At 40.6% G+C, this 9,823-nt stretch overlaps 2 protein-coding genes across 3 annotated transcripts in view; one reads left to right on the top strand and one right to left on the bottom strand.

Annotated features, from left to right (window-relative positions):
• ciapin1 (cytokine induced apoptosis inhibitor 1) overlaps nt 1-3,262 on the bottom strand; it is a 7,411-nt gene extending 4,149 nt beyond the window's left edge. Inside the window, exons 1-5 of the mRNA XM_050073170.1 lie at nt 3,207-3,262; nt 2,302-2,535; nt 2,040-2,183; nt 1,179-1,258; nt 731-890 (exon numbers count right to left, since the gene is read on the bottom strand). Coding sequence (XP_049929127.1) covers nt 731-890; nt 1,179-1,258; nt 2,040-2,183; nt 2,302-2,458 — 541 coding nt within the window. The 5' untranslated portion in view covers nt 2,459-2,535; nt 3,207-3,262. The remainder of the gene's footprint in view (nt 1-730; nt 891-1,178; nt 1,259-2,039; nt 2,184-2,301; nt 2,536-3,206) is intronic.
• A 545-nt stretch (nt 3,263-3,807) lies between these two features.
• coq9 (coenzyme Q9 homolog (S. cerevisiae)) lies at nt 3,808-9,823 on the top strand. 2 transcript variants are annotated; one of them, XM_050073537.1, is made up of 9 exons: nt 3,808-3,909; nt 5,242-5,494; nt 6,644-6,779; nt 7,023-7,165; nt 7,350-7,434; nt 7,557-7,661; nt 8,702-8,857; nt 9,144-9,197; nt 9,438-9,821. In XM_050073537.1, the coding sequence occupies exons 1-9, from the start codon at nt 3,852-3,854 to the stop codon at nt 9,471-9,473; spliced, it is 1,026 nt and encodes a 341-aa protein (XP_049929494.1). In that variant the 5' UTR covers nt 3,808-3,851; the 3' UTR covers nt 9,474-9,821. The 2 variants fall into 2 exon arrangements, with proteins under 2 accessions (XP_049929494.1, XP_049929495.1); XM_050073538.1 differs by lacking the exon at nt 3,808-3,909 and having other exon boundaries at nt 5,361-5,494; nt 6,607-6,779; nt 9,438-9,823.

Raw genomic sequence — 9,823 nt, 5'->3', positions numbered from 1 at the left:
GCTTTTTCTAATGTGTTGTGTTGTGGTCTTTGCAGCGCGTTTTTCTAATGTGTTGTGTTGTGGTCTTTGCATCGCTTTTTTCTAATGTGTTGTGTTGTGGTCTTTGCAGCGCGTTTTCTAAATGCTGCGCACGTGTTGTCAAATTGATGAAAATGTTTTCTAAATTTGCTTTTTTTTTTTTTTGCATGTGTTTTCTTAAGTTGCAGTGCTGTGACCTTTCAGGGCCACCGTAGATAATAGATAAATTCAGTTTTCAATCAGTTTTTGCATCTTGGGCTTGTGAAGCTATGGACTGACTTTAAGGTCAGTTGCACAGAGGAAATGATCCACGACTACATGAATCCCAGAAAGCAGAAATTATAGTATTGTTTTACAAACTTGCACTTGATTGTCCTAGACGCAAATCTGTATGAAATTAACAATGTGCGTACAGTACAAAGCTTCATGTCCACATGGCAAATGACTAGCTGTCAGCTGCATCTCCACAAGCAGCTGCACACAGTTTAATTTAAGCTGACATACATTTTTATGTATGTTGGTCAACAACTTAGGTGCAATCTCAAACTATCTCTACAAACAAAAAGTGATGGAAAAGACATCATGTACACACATTTGTAGAGCTATGTTTGTCATCTCATGTGTGATATGACTGGTTATCGTGTTTTTCTTGACCATTTGTTGTCACATAGAGTTTTGTCAAAAATACACTTAAAAATGCTTATAAACCCACCTGGCTTTTTCCCAAATGACAGTTTAATCTGGCTGGATGATCCCACCTCAAAGGTGGGTTTGGAGGCAGATATGCGGACTCTAGACAGAGTGTTTCCTTGGTAACCAGTGGCCATCCTGAGGGAGCTCAGTGCCTCAGAACTGAGTTCTGCTTTACCGGCCTGGATGGAGAGAAAGCAAGAGGGTCAACGATTAAAAAGGAGACATTTTGCAACAGGATTTCACTGGTGCAGATGTTTTCTCCTCCTGATGCAAGATTTTTGATTTATTTTATGTGGTTGATCACAGGATTACATTTCTTTTATTTTTGCCTGTACACTGTGGTTTGGTACGTGCAACTTATCCTTCTAGTGCACAGTGTATAATGGTGCAAATGCAGAGAACTAATGTGAATTCGCATGTACTCGCAGACGCAGATGCACACTTTGTGTGTAAACCCACTCACGCACCTCTGTCACTGACGTGAAGCCTGACAACTTCAGAGTTGACATCAGTTTCTCAGCAGTCCTCACACTCTGCGCCTCAGCTCCTGAACACAGAGAGAAACAAGTCAAACACAACATAAGTAGAGTCACAACCTTATCAGCACAGACCAGTGACCTTGTGGATAAAGACATCTGAAGAGGAAATAAATAACATTCATAGATGAGTAATAATACATTTGTAAGTGCCAGGTGACTCCATCTCCATCGTCTATTTTCCTTCCAGAAAGGCATCATTTTCAGACATTAAACATCTACAGACAGGTGACAAATAAAAGGAAAAACCTGAATGATCGACCCCTAAAGTGATGGGTTGTGGTGGCTCTGTTATGCTGTGGGGGGCATTGAGCTGGCATAGTTTGGGTCCACTTGTCCCATTAGAGGGAAGAGTCACTGTAAATCAATACAAAGTTGTTCTGAGTGATCCCCTTTATCCTGTGATGAAACATTTCTATCCTGATGGGAATGGTGTCTTTCATGATGACAATGCCCCCATTCACAGCGCATGAGAGGTCACTGAATGGGTATGAAAATTATGTGAATCAAATGCTATAGCCTTTGCAGTCACCAAATCTCAGTGCAACTGTACACCTATAGGAGATTTTGGGTCAACATGTCAGACACCACTCCACTGCCATCACTGCCACCAAATGAAGGAATATATTTTGGAGTGATGGTGTTCATCTCCACTGGAGCTCCAGAGATTTATATAATTAATGCCAAGGTGCACTGAAGCTGATCTGACGGCGGAACACACCTTACGATGAACTTAATGTTGGTTTTCTCTTTTATTTTCAGTGTGTCAAATAAGTCAGAATAATACTTCACCTGTGACTGCTTCTTCCAGAATTAGCTTCCCACCAGGCTTGAGCACTCTGGCCATTTCTTCTAGAGTCTCTGAATTGTGGATGGAGGAGCTATCAGCCAGAAGGCAAGAAAGCACCCAGTCAAAGGTGGACGCTGGATGGGAGGCTAAGGAGAGAAGAGGATCATTTTACTCCTGACTTTGCCATGTATAATAACTGTTATACGTACTTTACTTTTGTTACATAAAAGTCTTGTCAGTGTAATCCAGTAACGAGTCACTCACACAGCAATAATCTGTCCATGTTCTCCACTGACACTTTGCTGTCCGGGCCAACAATGGCACCCAGTTCCTCTGCATGCTGTTTCAGAGCTCCTGGCGCTGAGGGCTGAGTCCAAACCATCATCACCTTGTCTCCTGCTTTGATGCCAAGGCCTGCCATGACTTCTGAAGAGAAGTGCTGATTTACTGAAGTTGTTATAGTTACAAAATGGCTTCTCTGTTTTCTCTGTGGATCATCTGAAAGTGAAGACACGTGTCTGTTACTGGAGATAATACAGCCAGACTAACGGAAATGACCAAACGCATAACAAAGCAACGTTACCACCATTATCATGTAGTATTATAAGCACATAAATATAGAAATGGCCTCATGCTGACTGTGTCAGTCCCATTTAAAAAAATACATATGACCTTGGGATTATTGCGTTTGTTATCATAATACCTGCGCAGATAGCCGTTTATTGCTAATCCACTGTAATAATAAATAGTGTTACATTGTTTTTAAAAGAATGGCATTACATTTAACGATGAAAGGTGCAATAGTCTGGCAGGTTCTCACTACTCTCATTTACCATAGTCATACTTCTATAACGTTAAAATACACAAACAAAATATGTGGTGTTTATTTCAGCTTTAAGCTTACATTGTAAAAGTGTCTACATGTAAGCTAACCCACTAACTACTAGTTAGCGGGTTAGCTTGTTTGTTGATTCAGGTGAAAAGCAAGTGTGACGCAGAAAACGCTGGTTCTTATTTAATTCATAAGCGCATTTTTAACACTGGTAGAGTCCGGTACATGGCTGCCCACTAACAAAATATACTCATATGTTTGTCTGAATGTTCCTAAACGCATTTGATGGTTAAATTAATGAAATAAAAGACAATTTCAATCCTACGTACTGACTTACCCAACGTTACCTTACCGGAGAGTTCACTGTCAAGTTACACAAAGTGTGTTTCCGGTTTGAATTTTCAAAAATAAAATCATTTTCAGTGTGCCGTGACCATAGATTTTAATAACATTTTGGCCATTCGGTAAAAATGTGGGCTATATATTTAAGGAATTACTTATAATAGTGTAGACACAAAAATGCATATCCCCATTTGTTATAGTTGGGTTTTTTTCATTTATTGAAATAGACTATTTCTCATGTGTTTTAGATTGAAGGCAGCGTCCTTCCTTCCCTTTTTTTTATATAAATCGCTATTTATTTGTTTATTTAATTCGTCAGTTGGTAAGATATTTGTTCATTTAGTCATACAGTTTAAAGTTACAGGGACAGTATACATTAATAGACATCTCAGAAAATGTGCCAGTTTAGCCACCTTAGCTAATTTTAACTGCAGTTTAAACAGGAGCAGCATTAAAACATTAAAACAGGAGCAGCAGCACTGTACAAATAGCAGAGCACATTTCATAAGAACCCATTAAATAAACATCGACAATTTATATTCAGTCTTATTGTTGCTAACTTTATAGTTTGTACTTCTCACCAGAGTCGCGCTTAAATGACGCAACTGTTCCCCAAAAAAACAGCCCAGCGCAGCTGAACATGGCGGCGCTGCTGAGAGGTCTGCGAGCTGGAAGGGCACTTCGGGGGCTGGGCAGCGGTAAGACAAGACTACTGTACTGTCGCTGTCTTGTGTGTACAATGGACTGCCCGGGAAATTATTCACTGAGCAAAATTTCACCCTTTAATTTTTTTTGTTGCATGACGTTGAGACGAGCAAGTGTTGACGTTAGCTATCCGTGCCAAAGTCGGTCACAGACGGCGATCATGAAGGACACAATTGAGCAACATTTTATCGACTGCTGGCTTTCAAAACTATCTTATTAGACGGTTGGTTGTCGTGCTGCTATGGTTCTTAAGACCTCGGCATTCAAGCATGCACTTCAAGAGAAACACCTTACAGCAACTGGGGGGCGTCTCTTCTCTGGTTATGCAAGCTGTCAAATGTTGTCCTTTGCATTCAGGGTGCTTTCACTCCTGCAGCTCGGTTCATTTGGACCAGAGGGAAAATGGCACACAGTTGCATTTTATTCCTGGCTCATAAAGTTATATTGACTGACAGGCAACTCGTTAATTGGACAGCTTTGGCGTTTGTCATCCTGCAGTCATCTGTGCATCATCAAGACCCACATGGGGAAATCAAATTCCGGTGACTGACTGAAGTTTATGATGTGCATATTCATGTTCCTTGGTGTTATACAGACCTCACGAAGAAATTACTGATTATAAACATTATTACATTGCAAATGTACATGCACAGACAGGACGTAAAACAATTTTGGACAGACTGGACACAATTAGAGGAGAAGAAAGAAAGGCAATTCACAATAAAAGTTGTAGGAAAAATAAAAAATATGTTTACAAAAATATCTAGATGTCTGTCCAGGATCGAAATGTTTCTTATCCAGTCTACACAAAGACATTTAGAATGTGAGGCATGAGAGAAAGGTTGATGGAGGACTACAGAGAAGGATTGTATATATGGTGAAGAAAGCTGCCTGTAGCAACAGCCAGACAGATCCACACAGCGTTCAACAGTTTAAACTTTCATTCATTGCTAACATCACAAAAACGGTCCAGAAGTCACCACTTGAAAAAGCCCAACTGAATTTTGTTACAACTAGACAAGCTAAAATCACTCCGGCTGAGTGTGCTTAAAAATAAATTTTGACCTGAAAGCTCCTCATAATTCAGGTCAAAATATTAGACTGTTCTAAAGTGGCCAGAAATTGGTCTGATTCCAGTCAGTCATCTGGGGAGATCTGCAAACAGCAGTAGGCAGAAGGCTGCGTTCAAAACCGAGAACTTTTCCAAAGAAGAGTGTCCCAGGCTGCTGGTAGAAATATAAATGTGACATCTCATAATAGAGTTTGGTCACATTCTCTCCGAACCAAATACTTAGAAGCTAATAAATATATATTTCTCCCGACAGTGGTGGCTGCACCGACAGCAGCAAAGCCCCAATGCAGCAGCCTGAGCCGAGGCTTCCACTGCGCAGCACTGAGGCTTCAGGATGAATCCAAATCTGACAAACCCCCCTCCTCATCCTCCTCCTCCTCATCATCATCATCCACAACCTACAATGAGCACTACCAGGCTCACTCTGCTGAACAGGAACCAGCAGCAGCCTCCCAGGAAGGCTCACCTGACCCAGCTGCTGAGGAGGCTGCCGAGCCAAACACAAGGTCAGTCTATACAAAGACTTGAGATACAAGTGTCTTTTTCTTGTCTTGACATTCCAATAAAACCAAACTTGATAAGTATTATTTAATTTAAGACAAGTAATTAATTTAAATGAATTTAAAATAATTCTTATGTTTTTATTCCTGTCACACGCAAATAGTTTAATGATGTGAACATTGTTAACAACCAATAGCTGCACTCTCTATAGCACCAAACAAGAAGCAGCAAACTGGGTAGACATGGAAAATGTAAAAGTCTTGGTTCTCTTGTGCTGTTTAGAAGGAGGAGAAACTGTGGAGTGAACAAGAGTCAGTATTTAATTAAGCATTTCAGCACTTATTTTAGTGAAAAATCCTAATTTCTAAAACAGTTCGCCTCTCATTTCCACAGTCTCGTCACACTGAAATTGCTAATCAGCGGAGGCTGATAGTAAGTTGAGATGACAAAATCCAAAATGTAAAGTTTGTACACAAATACAGTTTATCTTTATAGATCATATCAATGCCAAATTGACAAGAATACAGTCGACATATGACACCTTTTATCTTGTGTTTCTAGAGTTATGTGTTTTTGTGGACACGTAAGGAATTATTCATTCTAATAGATATTTTTTAAAGGGACTTTGGTGTAATATTTTCCACCAGGAGCAGGATGGGAGATAATCTCAAAAGAAATCTAGTTGTAGTTTTGCAAATTGTGACCCTGCAAGACTGCCAGCCTTTGCAAAATCTTAGTGTGTGACTTAAATCTCACATTGTCGTTAGAAGTGAGAGGGTGTCAGATTTGAAGTCTTTTCAGAGTCTTCTAGTGTATGGTAAGTGTTATGCATGTTTGTTATGCAATGCAATAGCTGACTGGATTAAGAAATTCCTTGTTACTTTTGCAACTGGAGACTCAAAGAAGTCTTCCTAATTAAAGAGCCTAAAGCTCACAGATGGGATGTTGGGATGAAGTCACACATTTTCAACGTATGAGAGGGGACAACTTTTGTTACAGCACTAAGTCTATGTTGCTGACTGACCTCACCTTAGAGGATTTCTGGGTACTGACTGACACTCAAACAGATGCAAGTGGCTCTTCATGACTTCAGCTCATGCCATGTTTTCTCTCTCAGTGCTTCATTTATGCCCTCTCTGTGTGCCTGTGGAAAGTTACCAGGACCAGAGCGGAGAGCATGGGGAGGAATACGAAACGGAGGAGCAGCTTCAAGCTCGAATCCTGACGGCTGCTCTGGAGTTTGTCCCACAGCACGGCTGGTCAATGGAAGCCATCGCGGCCGCTGCTGAGGTGAGCTGCTGTTACAGAAGTGAATTAGCTTTAGAGCACACGTTCAGAGCGCAAAATTGGCATTCTATATTTTCCCCTTTTTCCTGGCCACGAGGAGGCTTCACATTCTCAACCTCCTCCTCTTTTGAGGTTATTAGATGGCCAGAATGAAGTGATGTTTTGTCTCTGCTTGAACCATTGCAACTTATTTGGCTAATGTTGCGTTACCTGTTTGTTTGTGTTTGTGTGTTGTGTTTGTACCAGACACTGGGCCTGTCCTCTGCTTCCAGTGGTATGTTCTATAAAGGAGCCGGAGACTTGGTCCTACACTTCATCGCCCAGTGCAACTCACAGCTGACCGAGATCCTGGCTGAACAGCACAACCAGGTCCAGCTGGGCCAGGCCGAGTACGTACACACACACACACACACACACACACACACACACACACACACAAACATCTGCAGTTTAATTCTACGGTTAAAGCGTAAATTCTCTAAACTTCTGTTTGTAGAAGCTGTAGAAACGTCTTTACTGTTTGAGCTCCAAATGGAAAATTGCAGATTTCAGCTTTTGGCCACTGTGTTGCAGACCAAAGGAGACTGCTGACTTTCTTAGAGATGCTGTAGAGACCAGACTGAGGATGTACATCCCCTACATTGAAACTTGGCCACAGGTATAGCGTACATGACGACAAGCACAGGGGAAAGTCAACTTCAGTGTCCTCCTCTGTTTGGCAGAGGTCAGGTCTGGAAGAGAAACTACATTTGATGATTGACTCTCTGTCTGTGTACTCAGGCGATGAGCATCCTACTCCTTCCTCACAACATCCCAGACAGCTTGAAGCACCTCTCCACCCTCGTGGATGACATCTGGTATTACGCCGGAGACCGTTCTACAGACGTGAGTGGATCCTATCACCCTCGAGCCCCTCCTTCTTCCGCTCATACCTTCCTGTCCCCCTTTCATCACCACCCCCACAATATCAGGCCTGCCACCTCCCAGGTTACTCCCCCCCCCCACCAACACTTGACTCTATCCCTGTTTGCAACACGGACCAGGGATATAACTTATAACTGATTAGCTGGCCTCCTAAAATGCATATCTGCATGTCTTACAACTCCAGTCACCCTTCATCATAGATTACCCCTTACATAATCTTTTCATGCCTCCTTTACAGCCTGATAGTCATGTTAGAAGTAGTTTTCCGACAACGTGACATCAGCTTTAGGATTTGAATGATATTAACATATTTCAGTGGTTGTAATTGTAAAAAAAAAATACACTGTTATTTGCCATTTTTTTAGGATGGAAAATAACCATTCCCTTCTGCAAGTGTTATCACAGCTACAGTTTATCAGTTCATGAAGCAGCATGTCAAACTAAAAAAGTGGCAGCAAAGTGGCCTCGGTGATATTTAAAAAAGGTAAACTGAGACCACTGTGCTGCAGTGATGCAACAGAATTATTTACTTGATTAATTGATTAATCATTTGGTCCATAGACTGTCAGAAAATATGTTCATCCTTGTTTTTTAGAGTCCAGTTTGACGTCATCAGGTATCGACCAAAAAGTCTAGATTCAAAGAGATTCAGTTTACTATGATGTAAACAAAGAAAAGTTGTAAATTGTCACATTTGAGAAACTTAACACCTGAAATTTTTTTGGCATTCGTGCTTCAAAACTGAGGTAAACAAATTATCATTGTTACTAATCAGTGTTAAAATTAATTAAAATGTAATTGTCCTCTGTGTGTATTGTATTTTCTCTTCTCTTTTAACGCTATTGCTCTTTCTTGTATTTTATTTAGTGTATTCTTCTGTACATGTCACCTGTAGCTGTATGTGTAATGTAAGGCACATTGAGTTTAAAATGACAAAGTCTTGTTTGTCTCTTTGAAAAATGCATGATGTGAACTTTCTGTATCAACCCTGTCTTTCGTAGATGAACTGGTACACCAAACGGGCAGCGCTGACGGGCATCTATAACACTACAGAGCTGGTGATGCTGCAGGATTCTTCCCCAGACTTCCAGGACACCTGGAGCTTCCTTGACAACCGCATTCAGGATGTAGTCAACATGGCGAGCACCGCCAAACAGGTTGAGTGCTTATAAAGCATTAAAAGGTTTAACAAAAGGGTGAACAGATGAAGTGTGGTCACTGAGGAGTTGTTTTAAGACTTCTTTTAATACTTATTGTGTATAGGAATACCCACCACTCTGTTTACCAGTTTTACCCATCAGTCTGAGAAAGATGAAGATGCTTTGATACATATTACAATGAGTTCAGAATGAAGGCAGTAAAACAGACTCAGGTGTAATCTTGTTTTAGATTACCTAATTTCTCAATAATATGTCAAGTTATGTGTTCCACTTCATTCTGTAGGTGCAGTCGACTGGTGAAACAGTGGTGCAAGGGCTCATGGGAGCTGCTGTTACAGTGAGTGTTTGCCTCGTGTTCATCATTTATGCAACTCCTCTTTTCAAAAACTTGGCCCCTACATTAGTAATCATTCCCTCCTCCTTTTGTAAAGAGTTTTACTGATTCATACATTCAATACATTTTAACCAGGTAACACTGAAGGGGCACTACATTTTACAGAATGTAGATTTTCTTTGAAAAATATGTAAAGATGTTTAATTGTATGAATAAAAATGTGGTTTGTCTTGTGTTTTACAGCTGAAGAACTTGACAGGACTGAATCAGAGGCGATGATGGAAACCATCCTTCTCTCACTCTGATCCCGACTGGCTGGCTTGTGTCATGAGCTGAAGATCAATTTTCTTTTTGCTCTTGTTTCTGATTAACTGTAACTGAGTCTGAAGGTATTGAATTATGGATTTCATCCAGCAAGGGAAATCTATTATTTGTCACAGGCCATAGTTACAGGCCTCTTTCTGCTCACGTGTAAGAAAGTGGCTTGTCTTGATTTGTTTTACTGTCCAAGAATTCACCCTCCTGCTCAGATTATTTGTTCTCTTGGACACAGTGATCTGTCATTTGTTGGACCGAGACTTAAATAAAGTAGATATATATATTGTATATAAAAGGTATGTGTTTGTTTT

This window comes from Epinephelus moara, chromosome 20 (assembly GCF_006386435.1).
Source record: "Epinephelus moara isolate mb chromosome 20, YSFRI_EMoa_1.0, whole genome shotgun sequence".
NCBI lineage: Eukaryota > Metazoa > Chordata > Actinopteri > Perciformes > Serranidae > Epinephelus > Epinephelus moara.
The sequence above is the reverse complement of the archived record's forward strand: the minus strand, read 5'-3'. Positions and strand labels throughout refer to the sequence as shown.